The following is a 20,968-nucleotide window of genomic DNA, read 5'->3' as shown; positions in this document are numbered from 1 at the left end:
AACGTATTTTCCAGTAGGGCCACACGTTATATGATCACGGCAATGAAGGAGGCTTTGCATATCTCTGATACTACAAGTACCACAAAAAGGGGTATTATGTGGGGGGTGAAAAAACTACCTGTAGTTTTTCCTGAATCAGAGGAATTGAATGATGTATGTGATGAAGCGTGGGTTAACCCAGATAGAAAAGTGCTAATTTCAAAAAAGTTATTGGCATTATACCCTTTCCCGCCAGAGGTTAGGGCGCGCTGGGAAACACCCCCTAAGGTGGATAAGGCGCTCACACGCTTATCAAAACAAGTGGCGTTACCGTCTCCTGATACGGCCGCCCTCAAGGATCCAGCTGATAGGAGGCTGGAAACTACCCTAAAAAGTATATACACACATACTGGTGTTATACTGCGACCAGCCATCGCCTCAGCCTGGATGTGCAGTGCTGGGGTGGTCTGGTCGGATTCCCTGACTGAAAATATTGATACCCTGGATAGGGACAGTATTTTACAGACTTTAGAGCAATTAAAGGATGCTTTTCTTTATATGCGAGATGCTCAGAGGGATATTTGCACTCTGGCATCGAGAGTAAGTGCGATGTCCATATCTGCCAGAAGAAGTTTATGGACACGACAGTGGTCAGGTGATGCGGATTCCAAACGGCATATGGAAGTATTGCCGTATAAAGGGGAGGAATTATTTGGCGTCGGTCTATCGGATTTGGTGGCCACGGCAACTGCCGGGAAATCCACCTTTTTACCTCAGACCCCCTCCCAACAGAAAAAGACACCGTCTTTTCAGCCGCAGTCCTTTCGGTCCTATAAGAAGCGGGCAAAAGGACAGTCATATCTGCCCCGAGGCAGAGGAAAGGGTAAGAGAGGGCAGCAAGCAGCTCCTTCCCAGGAACAGAAGCCCTCCGCGGGTTCTGCAAAGCCCTCAGCATGACGCTGGGGCTTTACAAGCGGACTCAGGAACGGTGGGGGGTCGACTCAAGAATTTCAGCGCGCAGTGGGCTTGCTCACAGGTGGACCCTGGATCCTGCAGGTAGTATCTCAGGGTTACAGGTTGGAATTCGAGAAGTCTCCCCCTCGCCGGTTCCTAAAGTCTGCTTTGCCAACGTCTCCCTCAGACAGGGCGACGGTATTGGAAGCCATTCACAAGCTGTTTTCTCAGCAGGTGATAGTCAAGGTACCCCTCCTACAACAGGAAAAGGGGTATTACTCCACGCTATTTGTGGTACCGAAGCCGGACGGCTCGGTAAGACCTATTCTAAATCTGAAATCTTTGAACCTGTACATACATAAATTCAAGTTCAAGATGGAATCACTCAGAGCAGTGATAGCGAATCTGGAAGAAGGGGACTTTATGGTGTCCCTGGACATAAAAGATGCTTACCTGCATGTCCCAATTTGCCCTTCACATCAAGGGTACCTCAGGTTCGTGGTGCAAAACTGTCATTATCAGTTTCAGACGCTGCCGTTTGGATTGTCCACGGCACCTCGGGTCTTTACCAAGGTAATGGCCGAAATGATGATTCTTCTGCGAAGAAGAGGCGTATTAATTATCCCTTACTTGGACGATCTCCTGATAAGGGCAAGGTCCAGAGAACAGCTGGAGGACGGAGTAGCACTAACCCAAGTAGTGCTGCAACAACACGGGTGGATTCTGAATTTTCCAAAATCTCAGTTGACCCCGACAACACGTCTGCTGTTCCTGGGAATGATTCTGGACACGGTTCAGAAAAAGGTGTTTCTTCCGGAGGAGAAAGCCAAGGAGTTATCCGAACTTGTCAGGAACCTCCTAAAACCAGGAAAAGTGTCTGTGCATCAATGCACAAGAGTCCTGGGAAAGATGGTGGCTTCTTACGAAGCAATCCCATTCGGCAGATTCCACGCACGAACTTTTCAGTGGGATCTGCTGGACAAATGGTCCGGATCGCATCTGCAGATGCATCAGCGGATAACCTTATCGCCACGGACAAGGGTGTCTCTTCTGTGGTGGTTGCAGAGTGCTCATCTGTTAGAAGGCCGCAGATTGGGTCCTGGTGACCACGGATGCCAGTCTGAGAGGCTGGGGAGCGGTCATACAGGGAAGTAACTTCCAGGGAGTATGGTCAAGCCTGGAGATGTCTCTTCACATAAATATACTGGAGCTAAGAGCGATTTACAATGCTCTAAGCCTGGCAAAACCCCTGCTTCAGGGTCAGCCGGTGTTGATCCAGTCGGACAACATCACGGCAGTCGCCCACGTAAACAGACAGGGCGGCACAAGAAGCAGGAGAGCAATGGCAGAAGCTGCAAGGATTCTTCGCTGGGCGGAAGATCATGTGATAGCACTGTCAGCAGTGTTCATTCCGGGAGTGGACAACTGGGAAACAGACTTCCTCAGCAGACACGATCTACACCCGGGAGAGTGGGGACTTCATCCAGAAGTCTTCCACATGATTGTGAACCGTTGGGAAAAACCAAAGGTGGATATGATGGCGTCTCGCCTCAACAAAAAACTGGACAGGTATTGCGCCAGGTCAAGAGACCCTCAGGCAATAGCTGTGGACGCTCTGGTAACACCGTGGGTGTTCCAGTCAGTGTATGTGTTTCCTCCTCTGCCTCTCATACCCAAAGTACTGAGAATTATACGGCAAAGGGGAGTAAGAACGATACTCGTGGCTCCGGATTGGCCAAGAAGAACTTGGTACCCGGAACTTCAGGAGATGCTCACGGAAAATCCGTGGCCTCTACCTCTAAGACGGGACCTGATTCAGCAGGGACCGTGTCTATTCCAAGACTTACCGCGGCTGCGTTTGACGGCGTGGCGGTTGAACGCCGAATTCTAAGGGAAAAAGGCATTCCAGAAGAGGTCATTCCTACACTGGTTAAAGCCAGGAAGGAGGTGACTGCACAACATTATCACCGCATTTGGAGAAAATATGTTGCGTGGTGTGAGGCCAGGAAGGCCCCCACGGAGGAATTTCAATTGGGTCGATTCCTACATTTCCTGCAAACAGGATTGTCTATGGGCCTCAAGTTGGGGTCCATTAAGGTTCAAATTTCGGCCCTGTCGATTTTCTTCCAGAAAGAATTGGCTTCAGTTCCTGAAGTCCAGACTTTTGTAAAAGGAGTACTACATATACAGCCCCCGGTTGTGCCCCCAGTGGCTCCGTGGGACCTTAATGTAGTTTTGGATTTTCTCAAATCCCATTGGTTTGAGCCACTCAAATCGGCGGATTTGAAATATCTTACATGGAAAGTAACCATGCTACTGGCCCTGGCTTCAGCCAGGAGAGTGTCAGAATTGGCGGCTTTATCGTATAAAAGCCCATATCTGATTTTCCATTCGGACAGGGCAGAACTGCGGACGCGTCCTCATTTTCTGCCTAAGGTGGTGTCAGCGTTTCACCTGAACCAGCCTATTGTGGTGCCTGCGGCTACTAGCGATTTGGAGGATTCCAAGTTGCTGGACGTTGTCAGGGCATTGAAAATATATATTTCAAGGACGGCTGGAGTCAGAAAATCTGACTCGCTGTTTATACTGTATGCACCCAACAAGCTGGGTGCTCCTGCTTCTAAGCAGACGATTGCTCGTTGGATTTGTAGCACAATTCAACTTGCACATTCTGTGGCAGGCCTGCCACAGCCTAAATCTGTCAAGGCCCATTCCACAAGGAAGGTGGGCTCATCCTGGGCGGCTGCCCGAGGGGTCTCGGCATTACAACTCTGCCGAGCAGCTACGTGGTCGGGGGAGAACACGTTTGTAAAATTCTACAAATTTGATACCCTGGCTAAAGAGGACCTGGAGTTCTCTCATTCGGTGCTGCAGAGTCATCCGCACTCTCCCGCCCGTTTGGGAGCTTTGGTATAATCCCCATGGTCCTGACGGAGTCCCCAGCATCCACTAGGACGTTAGAGAAAATAAGATTTTACTTACCGATAAATCTATTTCTCGTAGTCCGTAGTGGATGCTGGGCGCCCATCCCAAGTGCGGATTGTCTGCAATACTTGTACATAGTTATTGTTACAAAAAAATCGGGTTGTTCTTGTTGTGAGCCGTCTGTTCAGAGGCTCCTACGTTGTCATACTGTTAACTGGGTTCAGATCACAAGTTGTACGGTGTGATTGGTGTGGCTGGTATGAGTCTTACCCGGGATTCAAAATCCTTCCTTATTGTGTACGCTCGTCCGGGCACAGTATCCTAACTGAGGCTTGGAGGAGGGTCATAGGGGGAGGAGCCAGTGCACACCACCTGATCCTAAAGCTTTATTTTTGTGCCCTGTCTCCTGCGGAGCCGCTAATCCCCATGGTCCTGACGGAGTCCCCAGCATCCACTACGGACTACGAGAAATAGATTTATCGGTAAGTAAAATCTTATTATTTTGTAGAGCTTTCACATGTGTAAAAAAACAAATATTACTATACCCCAATTTCAATGCCCCATCCCCAAACCTCACTTAATATTATAAGATTAAAAAAAAAAAAAAAAATGGCAGCACAAAGTTGAACAGGGAATGAGCTTAGAAGGATGTCCTGGTCCACAGGTGATTTTCCCAGGTTTGTGTTCACACCCCTTCCATCATTATATAGGACTGGTGCCAAGGGAACTAACATTTAGAGATAATTTTCAAAAAAGTAATACATTCTGCTAATCATTACTGTGTAATGTTTTATCTTTGTTCTATCTATAATGCAGTATTAGTAATAATAATGTACATATAAGTAGTCTAACAGCAAAACATGAAAATAGAATTAAAAACAAGTTCTTGATCTACACAAAAAAATCACAAGCTGGACGTGTTATACATAGAAATACAATCTTAACTTGCTTACATACTGTAAAATGTAAATACATTTATTTTCCAGGTGGTACTTGGCTATATACAGACTTGGTTATATGTTGTAGCAACTGAATGAACCCTACTATTCACTAATATTTGCTTTGAATTTTTGTTATTGCAGTGCAGAAAATCACACTCTTTGCTCAGCAGGACAAGAAAGAGAAGAAAGAAGCAATGAGTAACAGCCAGTAGGACCTGAGGTATGTATATTACCCCAAGTTTGGGTCAATAGATCTACATTAAAAAGCTCTACAATCAATAGGTCAAACCCAAATGGTCAACAGGATCAAATGGTAAATTTTTTTATTTTGTTTTACTTTTGCTCTAAAAAAAACCCTCATTAGCTTCGGACAAGGTACCTCGCTCCCTACTACTGCTGTCTGCACAGGTTACTATTCCCAATCATTGTTCACGTGGATGGTGAAATATGAAAAAGTTTGGGGGGGGGGGGGGGGAATTTGTTTTGTTTCTCTTAAAGTTTTGACCATTGCCATATCGACGCTTTGAGCCTGTCAACTGTTTGTGCGGTCTACCTTTTAAGTGTTGACTTTTTGTACTTGTCGACCTATTGACTGTGGACCATTTTTTTTTTTTTTTTTTTACTGTCGACCTGTCATCCGGATACCATTACCCTAGTAGCAAATAGGTGCACTTTGATTATGGTTGTCACTTGCATTTAGAAATAAATGAAATCTCTTGCTAGAATGCAAGTAGTAGATTCACTAAGTAGGAATAACTTGATTTCACAAATACAGCAAGTGTCTCTGTAATGGTGATTTTTTAAAATATATATATATATATATATATATATATATATATATATCACCTTTACGGAGACACTTACTGTATTTGTGAAATAAAGTTATTCCTAGTTAGTGAAACTACTACTTGCATTCTGTGTGTGTGTATGTGTGTGTATATGTATGTATATATATATATATATATATATATATATATATATATATATATATATATATACACACACACACACACCATTGCTAAAAGTTTTGAGAATGACACAACTATTGGCTTTCACGTTTGCTGCTTCAGTGTTTAGACCTTTTTGTCAGATGTTACTATGGTATGCTAAAGTAAAATTAGAAGTACTTCATAAGTGACAATTGCATTAAGTTTATACAAAGAGTCAATATTTGCAGTGTTGACCCTTCTTTTTCAAGACCTCTGCAAACAATTCACCGTGGCATGCTGTCAATCAACATCTTGGCCACATACTGACTGGCCGTCCATTCTTGCCTAATCAATGCTTGGCATGACACAGGACTGATTGTAGCGCTCAACTTTCCTTCTCCGGACAAGCGTTTTCCAGATGCCCCAAAGAATCTGAGAGGGGATTAATCAGAGAAAATGACTTCCAGTCCTCAGCAATCCATTCCCTGTACCTTTTGCAGAATGTTAGTGTGTCCCTGATGTTTTTACTGGAGAGAAGTGGCTTCTTTGCTGCCCTTGTCCAGAGAAGGAAGGTGAGTGCTACCATCAGTACTGTGTCATGAAAACAGTAAAGCGTCCTGAGACCATTCACGTGTAGGGTTGCTTCTCAATCAAGGAAGTGGGCTCACTCACAATTTTGCCTAAGAACACAGCCATGAATAAAGAATGGTACCAAAACATCCTCCCAAAAGCAACTTCTCCCAACCATCAAAGAACAGTTTGGTGACAAACAATGCCTTTTCCAGCATGATGGAGCACCTTGCCATAAGGCAAAAGTAATAACTATGTGACTCGGGGAAGAAAACATCAAAATTTTGGGTCCATGGCCAGCAAACTCCCCAGACCTTAATCCCATTGAGAACTTGTGGTCAATCCACAAGAGGCGGGTGACAAACAAAAACCCACAAAATCAGACAAACTCCAAGCATTGATTAGGCAAGAACGGGCAGCCTTCAGTCAGTACGTGGATCAGAAGTTGATTGACAGCATGCTAGAGCGACTTGCAGAGGTCTTGAGAAAGGAGGGTGAACACCACAAATATTGACTCTCTGCATAAACTTAATGTAATACATAGAATATATATATATAATATTCTATTCTATCAAAAAGGAGATTGACTCATCATGAAGTCTCTTAAACCACAAGGCCTACAATCTTGAAACTTGGCAGGTAGCTTCTCCTTTAGGTCCCATGAGCTTGCAAAGAACCGGTTTTACAAATGTCCCTGTCCAGCCATGGACATCGCAAAAAATGGATGTGTGTATGTATGTTCCAGCAGTTTACACCAAACTTGGTACACACATGACTTACAATCTGGGAGCAAACACTGTTGGGTTAACACACCCCTGGCACCCTTAGGGGTGGTACAGCAGCACAGAGTAAATCAGGAGACAGCCTAACTCTGGAATGCCTGGACCAATTTACACCAAACTTGGTACACATATAACTTACAATCTGGGAACAACCACTGTGGGGGTAATACACCCCTAGGGGTGAGGCAGCAGCACAGAGCATTTCAGTAAACAGCATAACTCTGGAATGGCTGGGTCAATTTACACCAAACTTGGTACACATATGACTTACAATCTGGGAACAAACACTGTGGGGGTAACACACCCCTAGCACTCCTAGGGGTGGGCCAGCAACTGAGACTATATCAGGACATGCATGGATATGTCAGTGACGACAGCGCTGCATGTGGCAGTGACGTGATGTGAGGAGGGGAATGAAGTTAGCAGGAAGACACACACTGAGAGTTATATAGTGGGAGGAGCAGGGTCCCCAGCAGCACAGAGTATATTAGGAGATGCATGATATGTTAGGCAGGACAGGGCTGCATGTGACAGGTGCAGTGACATGATGTGAGGAGGGCAATGGAGGTAGCACGAACCCACACACAGTTATATAGTGGAAGTAGTCGGGTCCCCCAACAGCACAGAGTATCAGGAGATGCATAATGTGCTGCGCTATATAAGAAACTAACTAAATCAATAATTTCACTGGGGCACTGACATGTGAAGAGGGGAATGGAGGCAGGAGGAAGCCACAGACTGAGAGTTGTATAGTGGGAAGAGCAGGGTCCCTTGGGGGACCAAAAAGGGGTCCGCCCACTACACAAAGTGGGTCATGGAAGCAAGATATGCCTATATACTAGATCTCTAACCAACGTAAATTAACGAACAACTATAATTCTAATTTACCATCCTCATTCCATAGCGAAGCACAGGGTATTCAGATAGTTGTCAATAAAAGCCTTTAACACTTCTGAAATGCTTGTAATTTTACTTCAGTATACCATAGTAACATCTGGCAAAAAGGTATAAAAGCACTGAAGCAGCAAACTTTATGAAAACTAGTACTTGTGTAATTCGCAAAACTTTTGGTCATGGCTGTACATATATATTATGACAGACATGATGCGGACAAAATTGTTGGTGCCCTTCCATGAAAAAATAAGAACCAGTGTTATTTACTGAAAAGGAATGGTCATCTAGCATTGTTTATTCCATATTTAATTAAATCAGACTTTGCATTAAATTTTAAATAAACAAATGAAAATAGCATGGACCCTTAACCTAATATTTTGTTGCACAATCTTTAGTAGTAGTCACTGCAGTCAAGCGATTTCTTTAGCTCTTAATGAAATTAATGGTTTTCAGTGTGATTCACCGGTGGACGGGATGCCGGCTGTCCATATCCCGACAGCGGCATCCAGCCTGCCAGAATGCTGGCAGTGGGGCGAGTGCAAAGAGTCCTCACCACAGGATCTATTCCCACTCTATGGGCGGTATTCAATTCTTTCCACCCCCTTCGACACCCGTTCTGTTTCTGCTGACAGGTGTGGTATCATAATTTCAGGTCGCTACTCCCGGGGTAGCCCCTCGCCCTAACCCTTTATGCAGCTAAACCTGATTACTATGGACGCGATAATGGGGATCACTTTAGAAAGTAGATTGGGCGTGATATATCATTTCAATACCCACCCATGGGTGCTTTGGACACCCATGAGTGGGAATGGTCTTGTTTCGCGTGATTATGGGTGGCGGCATTGTCGGCTGTCGGGATACCGGCGTTTGTATCCTGACCGCTGGGATCCCGACAGCTGTCAAATTGAACGCATCACACTCATGGAACATTTATGCAAGTTTAACATATCAATTTTTGTTAAAACTTAATACAGTTTAAAAATATATATATAAAACGATTGCTGCAATATCAATAGCCTAACAAAGCTTTTTTTTTTTTTTTGTACTCCATTATACCCAACACAATATCACAAAATTTAGGTGCCTCTTACGTGACAAGCCAAGTTCAACAACGTTTTGAAAAGGAAACTTCTACTTGATATGTACCCTCAAATTCAAATTAAGAACTTGTTGTTTTTGTATGAAACCTTTAATGAGCTATAATTTAACTTCTCAACCTATGTTGAAAACTGAAAATATAGAGCTATAGATTGTTTTTACAATGTCACGTATGGGACATTTTTACAAATTTTTATGGAATCAATAGGTAGCCGTCTCAGGTTTGATGGGTACCTTCTCCAGACTGCATGTTTCAGCTCTATCCATAGATGTTCTGTAGCAGGGGTGGCCAGACTATTTGGGTCGGATTCAAATCTTCAACCATCCCTCCCGCCCCCTATCGCATCCGCGGGCGGTATTCTAATGATACTGCCGACTGGCGTGATAACTTAATTTCAGCTCGCTACCGCTGGAGGTTGCGAGCTGAAATGCGTGTAAAGTGACCCGTTTGGGTGCCCAAACGGATCTCTTCACGATCACGCCCATTACTTTAGTCATGTTTAGGCGCTTGATGCGCCTAAACCAGACTACTGTAATGAGCACGATAACGGGGTGCATTTGCATATTACCCCTCTATCTCCCATCACTTTTTAGATGGGAGATAGCGGGTACGATATCATTTGAATCCGGCCCTTTGAGTCAGCTACAGGTATCTACTTTGAAAGCTGGAAATAAATTGTGATCTACCTGGGTGAGAAATCAGCGTGCGGCCAAAAAAAGGGACATGGCATAACAAAAAGGGGACCTCACTGCATGGGGTGTAGTGACTGTCTTACCTGAAATCACACATTAGTGGCCACACGGGGGGAAAAATGTGTCCCCCACAATAACAATAAAACCTAAACTGCCTCATCCCCCCCCCCCCCCCCCCTCTCCAATATAACACAAACCGGTACCCACACACTACTTCCAGGTGTGGCTCTTGCACTTGTAGAAAGTGTGGTGCGATCAGTCCCAGGATATACTTGGTGCTGTGAGAAGCCAATGTGCCAGTGTGTTGAATACAGAGTAGGAAGCCAGAAGGTACAATGTAAGGGGCAGGCCAGGCAGTCTGACAGCAGCAGCGCTGGCTTTTCACAGCACACAGATGACGACATGACATAACAGGTGCACCACACTACTGGGAGCTGGGCTTCTGAGGTTCCAGATGCCGTATCAGGTTTTTTAGTTAAGTTGGTCACGATATACTGATGGATGCCCCGCTAGCTACCAGTAGATTGTGATCAACCTATTTGCCAGGTCTGTTCTATAGGATTCAGATCAGAGCTCATAGAAGGTCACTTCTGTTCTTATCCATTCTTGGGTACTTTTAGCTGTGTGATTTGGGTTATCTGGTTGTTAGACTCATGTCCTGTGATTGAGCTTTCTGACATGTATGTTTCACTCCAGAATGCCTTGATAGTCTTGATATTTAATTGTGTCCTGCACAGATTCACGGCACTATGTGCCAGACACAGCAGGGCAGCCCCAAAACATGACTAAACCTCACAGTAGGTATGGTTTCTTTTCTAATCTAGATTAATGTTTTCATTTGGCAACATAGGGTAAATGTGACTTGCAATAAAGCTTCAGTTTTGACTCATCTGTCCAAAGGACATTCTCCTGAAGCACTGAGCCAAGATGCATTATAGAAAATTCCTGTTTAGACTTCTTTTTTTTATATTTTTATTTATGAAGCCCAATGTTGCTCAAACATCATTTGATTGTGTGAACAGCCACTGACATACCTTGACCTTGGAATTCAGCTTGTAACTCTTAGGAGGTTTTCCTTGGCTCTTTTTCTACCATTCTCACTATCCTTCTGTTCTTATTCTGGGGTTAATTTTTTCCCTTGTGGCTGTGTCCAGAGAGGTTGGCTACAGTCCTATGGACTTTTAAGTTCTGTAGTCACAGTAACATCAAGTTGTTTGGACAGGGTCTTATAGGCTTTGCCTTTAAAATGCTTGTCTATCATTTTCTTTCTGATCTCCGACGACAACTCTCTCCTTTGCTTTCTTTGTTATCATCATCATGTGTATCATACTGAACATGGATCAAACAGCAGAGTGACTACTTTTCTCTATTTACAGTGCCTTGCTAATGTATTCACCCCCCTTTGCATTTTTCATGTTTTGTTGCCTCACAACCTGGAATTAAAATGGATTTAAAAAAAAAAAATTTATTGTGAAGCAAACAACAAATAGGACAAACTAACAGAAAACGTCAACGTGCATAACTATTCATCCTCCTAAAGTCAGTACTTTGTAGAGCCACCTTTGCGGCAATTACAGCTGTAAGTCGCTTTAGATAAGTCTTTATGAGCTTGCCACATCTTGCCACTGGGATTTTTGCCCATTCCTCAAGGCAAAACTGCTCCAGCTCTTTCATGTTGGATGGTTTCCGCTTGTGAACAGCAATCTTCAAGTCTGACCACAGATTCTCAGTTGGATTGAGATCTGGGCTTTGACTAGGTCATTCCAACACATTTAAATGTTTCCCCTTAAACCACTCGAGTGTTGCTTTAGCAGTATGCTTCGGGTCATTGTTCTGCTGGAAGGTGAACCTCCGTCCCATTCTCAAATCACAGGCAGACTGAAACAGGTTTTGCGCAAGAATATCCCTGTATTTAGCACAATACATCTTTCCCTCGACTTGAAACAGTTTCCCAGTACCTGCTGCTGCTGAAAAACATCCCCACAGCATGATGCTGCCACCATCATGTTTCACTATGGGGATGGTGTTCTTGAGGTGATGGGATGTGTTGGGTTTGCACCAGACGTAGCATTTTCCTTGGTGGCAGAAAAGTTAAATTTTAGTCTCATCTGACCAGAGCACATTCTTACAGAGCATGCTTCATACTTACCACTTGCACTTTTGTGAACGTCCTGACGAAAAGGCCTGCGTGTCTTGAAACGTTGACGATGGAGATGAATCACTAAAGCTTTCACTTTTCTATGCAAATATTGGAGTGCCACCCTTTATTCTTATTTATAAGAATTCAGCAGCTATCTATTTATTTTGGGAGGGCACCAGCTGTACTGTGACATCATCTGGAGTGCCAAGCTATTGCTTCTATCTATCTATATCTAGTGTGTGTACAAACAAAATAGACCCTTTATCTTGCGCTGAAGTTCAGCAGCACCACAGGTAGTACCCCTGTTAGTGGGCACAAAAACATAAGAACATAAAAAGCAGATTCCAGCTTGTGCCCAATTCTGGGATTCACAGCCAAGGTTTCCCCAATTCCTTGACCTTTCATGGTCTCCCTGATAAGGGCCTGTAGAAAACACCCTCTCGCCAGAATGTCACCCAAACAAATAAAATTATTACATTGTCTCCAAATAATTAATTAAAGATACCAAATTTATTTATTTTACAAATTCTACAATAGTTGACAGTGCATGGTCAATGTAAGTATTGTTCCAGATCCCCATACAAGGATTATGTTATTAACACAATTATCTCGCATAAACACACCAATAAGATGGAATAGTTGATAAAATTACACCACCCTCACCTTTAAAAAGGTATGAGCTCTAGGGTGCGTATTCACACAATTGAGTGGTAGACGAGAATTGATAAACCCTATGCATTTCGTCCAAGATGGACTTCTTCAGGGGTAGTTTCTAGGAAAAAAATCCATAGATCTCGCATATCAAGTGAGTTCAGGAGACCAAAGGGTGAGACTAAAATATGGCTTTATATGCCAAATAAATATTAAGAAGGTTACTGGTCCTTTGTTTATGTCTATTAGGCTAAACGTCTGATCTGTGACTGCTCTGTATAAGCAGATAAACATTAAAAAGAGGGTCAATAGTCCTCAGTTTGTTAAATCTATAAGGCACAGTGGCTGAGCTATGACTGCTCTGTATTACCGCAAACCATCATTTTAAGTGGAGAAAGGGAATTGCATACAGGTTGATTTCCAAAGGGTTAAATCCGATCGTAACAGCCTTAATTGTAGGAGTTCCTGCAGGGTATACGACCATATGTTTGCAGCTCACACAGTAGAAGATATGTGTATGTGTGTATATGTACGTGTGTGTGTGTATATGTACGTGTGTGTGTGTGTATATGTATGTATTATATACATACACGCACTAGATATATCCGATAGATCTCTATATATAAAAATCACCTATTATTTGGTGGTGTACATATGGAGCCTCGCTCATCGTTGCTGTTTCTCCGCCTAAACGGAGGATTAGTCGCACCTAAGCAATAGCTCAGGTTGTTCAGTTGTAGCACAGACAGGCGCGTTGAGGCATGACTACATACGCAGCATGCAATACAAATCATCTCCACTGGGTGACTAATGCTCCATTAATCCAGTACCGTAGAGCGAATAGCAGCGGATTAATGTCCAAGCTCTGGCAAATGGTCAGTGATGACTGTAATGTTACTGTATACTGTACACGCAGACTAATGGTCAGACGGAGAGAGTCAATAAAAAAAAAAAGAAACCAATAAATCAGTCAAAATTAGTGTATACAGACGCAAGCGAACATGTTAAAGCAATGGTCCATTGACGTTAGGGTTATGTGAGCGTCCAAGTCCCGTAGACTAATCAATATACAAAAATAGTGTATACAGACGCAAACGAACATGTTAAAGCCATGGTCCACTGACGTTAGGCATACAGTACTGTATGTGAGCATCCAAGTCTCGTAGCCAATACAGCAAAACCCTTGGGAAGGGATCACTGCTTACATTTACACATGAGCTTGTGTCTCTATCACCAGGTGTCATGGCCAAGTGGTGAAGTGTCCTGCGCCCCATGCTCAGAGTCCCGGTTTCAATTCCCAAAGTGCGAATGCATTTGTTTTTGTTTTTTTTATTTCTTCTTGACACTTTTTTTTTTTATAACATTCATATATTTAAGAACCTTACATTCAATAGAATTATACATACAGGAAAAGACCATCTGACACGCAAATCTGTAGCACAGTACTGTGCTTAGCATCTCTGTACAGTATTTTCTATTTGAGTACTAAGTAGCACGAACAGCTTGTAACGTACTCTGCTGTAAAGGCTGCAGCGACAAATGTTCTCTTTATAAGTATAATGGGGAGATATAAAAGCTCCTCCCTAAGTTCCTGGATGCCAAAACACCGTGCTTAGCATCTCTGTACAGTATTTTCTATGTAGCCAGAAACCCTGCACCCAGTGCAAGCTGCGCAGACAATTGGAGGGGACCCCGACACACAGTTGCTTGCCGTTTCCCTTTGCGGTGTCACATAAACTAGTGGCCAGTCTGCCCCAAAAGCCTCTTTTGTATGGTAACAGTGTAGAGTCTCTGGGACACCCAGAACCGGAGATATCTGGGTGCAAAGTAGACCCATTTTCCCATAGAATAGAATGGGCCGGTTACTTCAGACCCACCATGGGTTCCGATGCTTACCGTTAGCCTTGTGGGGGTCACAGAAACTTGGGGTCAGTATCCTCTGGTAGCTAATCGTCTCCCCTTCCATACGAACACAGTTCTGAGACGACTGGACCCCCAGAACCGGGGATTTTAAGCTTTTAGCCTATTTTAATTTAATAGCTCACATAAACCGAACGTCAATGGACCATTGCTTTAATACGTTTGTTTGCATCTGTATACACTATTTTTATTTTTGATTTGTCTACGGGACCTCCTTGCCGCAGTGTATTTTAAATAGCGTAATGATCCGCTTGTACAGCATTGCCCATACAGTGTACAGTAAAGTAGTTCTTGCGCTATAGTGAACTGTATTTTAAATGGAGACCACACGCATGCGCAATGGTGATTTTAAAAAGCGACATCTAGTGGATGATTGCAGGTATTACACTCACTGATAACGCCAAACGCCATGATAAGCTCTGTGGGCCTCCCTACTACTAGGCACGCCACCTTGCGCCCAGGCACGCTGCGACTCTGTGATCGGGACTAACGCCATAGACGGCATAGATGAGCGAGGCTCCACCTGTATGAATTTAAAGAAAAAGGGTAAGAAAAACACTCTTTAAAATAAAAGCTCGACATATAATAATTTCAATTTGTATGTATCTCTATTTCCTTTTATTTCTCTTTCCAATGAAAATAATTTGGCAGTGAATGTAAATATGTTTTTCTTATGTCCCCAAGTGTTGCGTGCATTAGAATTTGCATCTTATGGTGTGTCTTTTTTTGCAAGTATTTGGGTTATTTATTTATTTATTTATTTATTTTAATTAAAGATGTATAAAAAATATTTTTTTGCAGAACAAAACATACTTTTTTTTTTCTCTTGCAGAAAAGTGTAAATCTTTGCACAGAGATGATTCTGCGAGTGCGAAGCCTTGTGCTCTACACATTGTTTCTGTCACTGTTTGTGCTATTTATCTACTTTCACAAAACAAGTAAGTCAACTGTAGACCTTGTTCCCATTGGAAGAGCAAAAACAGCAAGACAAGAATTTAGCTTCTGGGCTCCTCCATTGAAAAGAGCCATGCGATGTTCTCCAAATACTTCCACGCTCAGCACTTTCTCAACCTTTCCTGAACCTCATCGTTTATTCTTGATGTACAAACACTGCAGGAACTTTTCAACTCTACTCAAGCCCAAAGACTGTGAGAAAGACACCTTTTTGTTGTTGGCCATAAAGTCTCTCCCTATCCATATAGACAGACGGATTGCAATAAGGAATACCTGGGGAAGAAGGCAAGAGTTTAATGGCAAGAAGATCAGGCTGGTGTTCCTACTTGGGAAAACAGAAGCCAGCATACCAGCTCAGTCACTTGATCAGCTACTTTTTTATGAACAGAAGGAGTTTAATGACATAATCCAATGGGATTTTATTGACAATTTTTTTAACCTCACACTTAAGGAGCTCCATTTCCTGAGATGGGTCACAAAGGGATGTTCACACACCAGCTTTATCCTGAAGGGTGATGACGATGTCTTCATTAATACGTATAATATTATGGAATTTCTAGATGAAATGGATCCCAAGCATGACCTGTTTGTTGGAGATGTAATCAGCAAAGCCATTCCCATTAGGAACACAAAAGTAAAATACTTCATTCCACATGAAATGTACAATGAGAGCCACTATCCTTTATATGCTGGAGGAGCGGGTTATTTGATGTCCAGAAGGACTATCCACCGTCTGCATAGCACAGCTGAAGCCACTGAACTGTTCCCTATTGATGATGTGTTTGTAGGAATGTGCCTTGAAAAGATGAATGTAACCCCCCAGTTTCATGCTGGTTTCAAAACATTTGGTATCCGTAAACCAGTTAACCCATTTGATCCATGTTTGTATAAAGGGCTAATGGTGGTGCACAAATTAACCCCTACAGAGATGTGGATCATGTGGACTTTAGTGAATGATAAAGGTATGCACTGTGCACAGTCAGAGACCTTTGCAAAATAGAAATGAACAGCTATACACTCATATTTCATGACTTAAGAAAGGCAAGTGATGTCCACTGTGTAATTTGCAGTCTGTTCTACCAAAAGTGCATATTTCTAGAGCAATTATGGTCTGCTTTTAAGAAAGAATTGTGGGAGTTGTAGTTCAGCAAGAGATGGTGTCAGGGGTGGCCCATCCCTACTTAGAGGTAGCCAGTTAAACCTGCAAATCTACATTCTGATTGGACCACTCTGTTTTGAGCTGGTGATATTCCATATCGCCCAAGATGATGTAACTAAATGCAAAAGGCAAGTTTACAGGTTGGGCAGTAACAACTGCTTCTAGTTACATTCAATGCTGTTCAATCACTGACCAGTACATCAGCGTTAGCTGCAAAGTATCTGTCTTCTATGTCCATAACATGACTGAATAAAATCATCAGAAAAATACAAATTTGTAAAACCTATTTCCTTTTTTAATTAATGTTACAATAGAATTGAATATCTAAAAACATTAATTCTACTTGTTTATAATCAACCCTGTGATGGTAAAAAGAAACACTAATTATAATTGTCTGCCTAACCATGGAGCTATTTTCGGTGTATTTAGTTTTAAAATCGTAGTTCAGACCAGTCCTGCGTGTTATACATTTTAACATTTTTCTTCCAGGGACGGGGCAGAGGTATCAAACCTTCAAGAGAGAGAAAGTGGAGAAATTAGCAATAGCAAACAATAATGATTTCATATAGTGCGCTACAGTAGATAAATGATTGCTACAGGCAACTTCTCCACCTTATATCTTTCTCAAAGGTTTGATACATCTTTCCCAAAGCCTCTATATTACCACTAAAGGGCTGTATACAAGGGGAGGTTTCTCCCAGAGATGTGTGCTCAGCGATCTAGCACGAAAGCTCAGCACACATCTCTACCCCGCTCAGCACACAGTGCAATGTGTGCTGGGCGGGCGATGGCGGGGGCGCTCATTTCACACAGCTGCGAAAATAAGATTTTACTTACCGATAAATCTATTTCTCGTAGTCCGTAGTGGATGCTGGGACTCCGTAAGGACCATGGGGAATAGCGGCTCCGCAGGAGACAGGGCACAAAATAAAAGCTTAAGGATCAGGTGGTGTGCACTGGCTCCTCCCCCTATGACCCTCCTCCAAGCCTCAGGATACTGTGCCCGGACGAGCGTACATAATAAGGAAGGATATTGAATCCCGGGTAAGACTCATACCAGCCACACCAATCACACCGTACAACTTGTGATCTGAACCCAGTTAACAGTATGATAAACGCAAAGGAGCCTCTGAAAAGATGGCTCACAACAATAATAACCCGAATCTTTGTAACAATAACTATATACAAGTATTGCAGACAATCCGCACTAGGGATGGGCGCCCAGCATCCACTACGGACTACGAGAAATAGATTTATCGGTAAGTAAAATCTTATTTTCTCTGACGTCCTAGTGGATGCTGGGACTCCGTAAGGACCAAGGGGATTATACCAAAGCTCCCAAACGGGCGGGAGAGTGCGGATGACTCTGCAGCACCGAATGAGAGAACTCCAGGTCCTCCTCAGCCAGGGTATCAAATTTGTAGAATTTAGCAAACGTGTTTGCCCCTGACCAAGTAGCTGCTCGGCAAAGTTGTAAAGCCGAGACCCCTCGGGCAGCCGCCCAAGATGAGCCCACTTTCCTTGTGGAATGGGCTTTTACTGATTTTGGCTGTGGCACTCCTGCCACAGAATGTGCAAGCTGAATTGTACTACAAATCCAACGAGCAATCGTCTGCTTAGAAGCAGGAGCACCCAGCTTGTTGGGTGCATACAGGATAAACAGCGAGTCAGATTTTCTGACTCCAGCCGTCCTGGAAACATATATTTTCAAGGCCCTGACAACGTCAAGCAACTTAGAGTCCTCTAAGTCCCTGGTAGCCGCAGGTACCACAATAGGTTGGTTCATGTGAAATGCAGAAACCACCTTAGGTAGAAATTGAGGACGAGTCCTCAATTCCGCCCTGTCAGAATGAAAATTTAAGTAAGGGCTTTTATATGATAAAGCCGCCAATTCTGACACACGCCTGGCTGAAGCCAAGGCTAACAGCATCGACACCTTCCATGTGAGATATTTTAAGTCCACAGTGGAAAGTGGTTCAAACCAATGTGACTTTAGAAAACTCAACACCACATTGAGATCCCAAGGTGGAGGCACAAAAGGAGGCTGTATGTGCAGCACCCCTTTTACAAATGTCTGAACTTCAGGTACTGAAGCCAGTTCTTTCTGGAAGAAAATCGACAGGGCCGAAATTTGAACCTTAATGGACCCTAATTTTAGGCCCATAGACAGTCCTGTTTGCAGGAAATGAAGGAAACGACCCAGTTGAAATTCCTCTGTAGGGGCCTTCTTGGCCTCACACCACGCAACATATTTACGCCAAATGCGGTGATAATGTTTTGCGGTTACGTCCTTCCTGGCTTTGACCAGAGTAGGGATGACTTCTTCTGGAATGCCTTTTTCCCTCAGGATCCGGCGTTCAACCGCCATGCCGTCAAACGCAGCCGCGGTAAGTCCTGGAACAGACAAGGCCCCTGCAGTAGCAGGTCCTTTCTTAGAGGTAGAGGCCACGGTTCGTCCGTGAGCATCTCTTGAAGTTCCGGGTACCAAGTCCGTCTTGGCCAATCCGGAACCATGAGTATAGTTCTTACTCCTCTCCTTCTTATGATTCTCAGTACTTTTGGTATGAGAGGCAGAGGAGGGAACACATACACTGACTGGTACACCCACGGCGTTACCAGAGCGTCCACTGCTATTGCCTGAGGGTCCCTTGACCTGGCGCAATATCTGTCCAGTTTTTTTGTTTAGACGTGACGCCATCATGTCCACCTTTGGTTTTTCCCAACGGTTTACAATCAGGTGGAAGACTTCTGGGTGAAGTCCCCACTCTCCCGGGTGAAGGTCGTGTCTGCTGAGGAAGTCTGCTTCCCAGTTGTCCACTCCCGGAATGAATACTGCTGACAGTGCTATCACATGATTTTCCGCCCAGCGAAGAATCCTTGCAGCTTCTGCCATTGCCCTCCTGCTTCTCGTGCCGCCCTGTCTGTTTACGTGGGCGACTGACGTGATGTTGTCCGATTGGATCAACACCGCCTGACCCTGAAGCAGAGGTTTTGCTTGACTTAGGGCATTGTAAATGGCCCTTAGTTCCAGAATGTTTATATGAAGAGACGTTTCCAAGCTTGACCACAGGCCCTGGAAATTCCTTCCCTGTGTGACTGCTCCCCAGCCTCTCAGGCTGGCATCCGTGGTTACCAGGATCCAATCCTGAATGCCAAATCTGCGGCCCTCTAGTAGATGAGCACTCTGCAGCCACCACAGGAGAGACACCCTTGTCCTTGGTGACAGGGTTATCCGCTGATGCATCTGCAGATGCGATCCGGACCATTTGTCCAGTAGATCCCACTGAAATGTTCTTGCATGGAATCTTCCGAATGGAATCGCTTCGTAAGAAGCCACCATTTTCCCCAGGACCCTCGTGCACTGATGCACTGAGACCTGTCCTGGTTTTAGGAGGTTCCTAACTAGCTCGGATAACTCCCTGGCCTTCTCCTCCGGGAGAAACACCTTCTTCTGGACTGTGTCCAGAATCATTCCTAGGAACAGTAGACGTGTCGTTGGAATCAGCTGCGATTTTGGAATATTTAGAATCCACCCGTGCTGACGTAACACTACCTGAGATAGTGCTACTCCGACTTCTAACTGTTCCCTGGATCTTGCCCTTATCAGGAGATCGTCCAAGTAAGGGATAATTAAAATGCCTTTTCTTCGTAGAAGAATCATCATTTCGGCCATTACCTTGGTAAAGACCCGAGGTGCCGTGGACAATCCAAACGGCAGCGTCTGAAACTGATAATGACAGTTTTGTACTACAAACCTGAGGTACCCTTGGTGAGAAGGGTATATCGGGACGTGGAGATAAGCATCTTTGATGTCCAGAGACACCATATAGTCCCCTTCTTCCAGGTTTGCTATCACTGCTCTGAGTGACTCCATCTTGAATTTGAACCTTTTTATGTAAGTGTTCAAGGATTTCAGATTTAAAATTGGTCTCACCGAGCCGTCCGGCTTCGGTACCACAAACAGCGTGGAATAATACCCCTTTCCTTGTTGCAGGAGGGGTACCTTGATTATCACCTGCTGGGAATACAGCTTGTGAATGGCTTCCAAAACTGCCTCCCTGTCGGAGGGAGACTTTGGTAAAGCAGACTTCAGGAAACGACGAGGGGGAAACGCCTCGAATTCCAGTTTGTACCCCTGCGATACTACCTGTAGAATCCAGGGATCCACTTGCGAGTGAGCCCACTGCGCGTTGAAATTCTTGAGACGGGCCCCCACCATATCTGAGTCTGCTTGTAAAGCCCCAGCGTCATGCTGAAGACTTGGCAGAAGCAGGGGAGGGCTTCTGCTCCTGTGAAGCGGCTGCATGGTGCAGTCTTTTTCCTCTTCCTCTGCCCCGGGGCAGAAAAGAATGGCCTTTTGCTCGCTTGTACTTATGGGA

General features: G+C 44.0%; 1 protein-coding gene across 2 annotated transcripts in view; it reads left to right on the top strand.

Moving 5' to 3' along the window:
• The window catches only part of B3GNT4 (UDP-GlcNAc:betaGal beta-1,3-N-acetylglucosaminyltransferase 4), a 71,612-nt gene extending 54,750 nt beyond the window's left edge, over positions 1-16,862 (top strand). For both annotated transcript variants that reach the window (XM_063964466.1, XM_063964467.1), the window contains exons 2-3: positions 4,941-5,019; positions 15,309-16,862. In XM_063964466.1, the coding sequence (XP_063820536.1) occupies positions 15,333-16,430 (1,098 nt within the window). In that variant the 5' untranslated portion in view covers positions 4,941-5,019; positions 15,309-15,332 and the 3' untranslated portion in view covers positions 16,431-16,862. The remainder of the gene's footprint in view (positions 1-4,940; positions 5,020-15,308) is intronic.
• Positions 16,863-20,968: the final 4,106 nt, after the last annotated feature.

This window comes from Pseudophryne corroboree, chromosome 1 (assembly GCF_028390025.1).
Source record: "Pseudophryne corroboree isolate aPseCor3 chromosome 1, aPseCor3.hap2, whole genome shotgun sequence".
Taxonomy (NCBI): domain Eukaryota; kingdom Metazoa; phylum Chordata; class Amphibia; order Anura; family Myobatrachidae; genus Pseudophryne; species Pseudophryne corroboree.
This window is presented reverse-complemented; position numbering and strand designations above follow the sequence as displayed.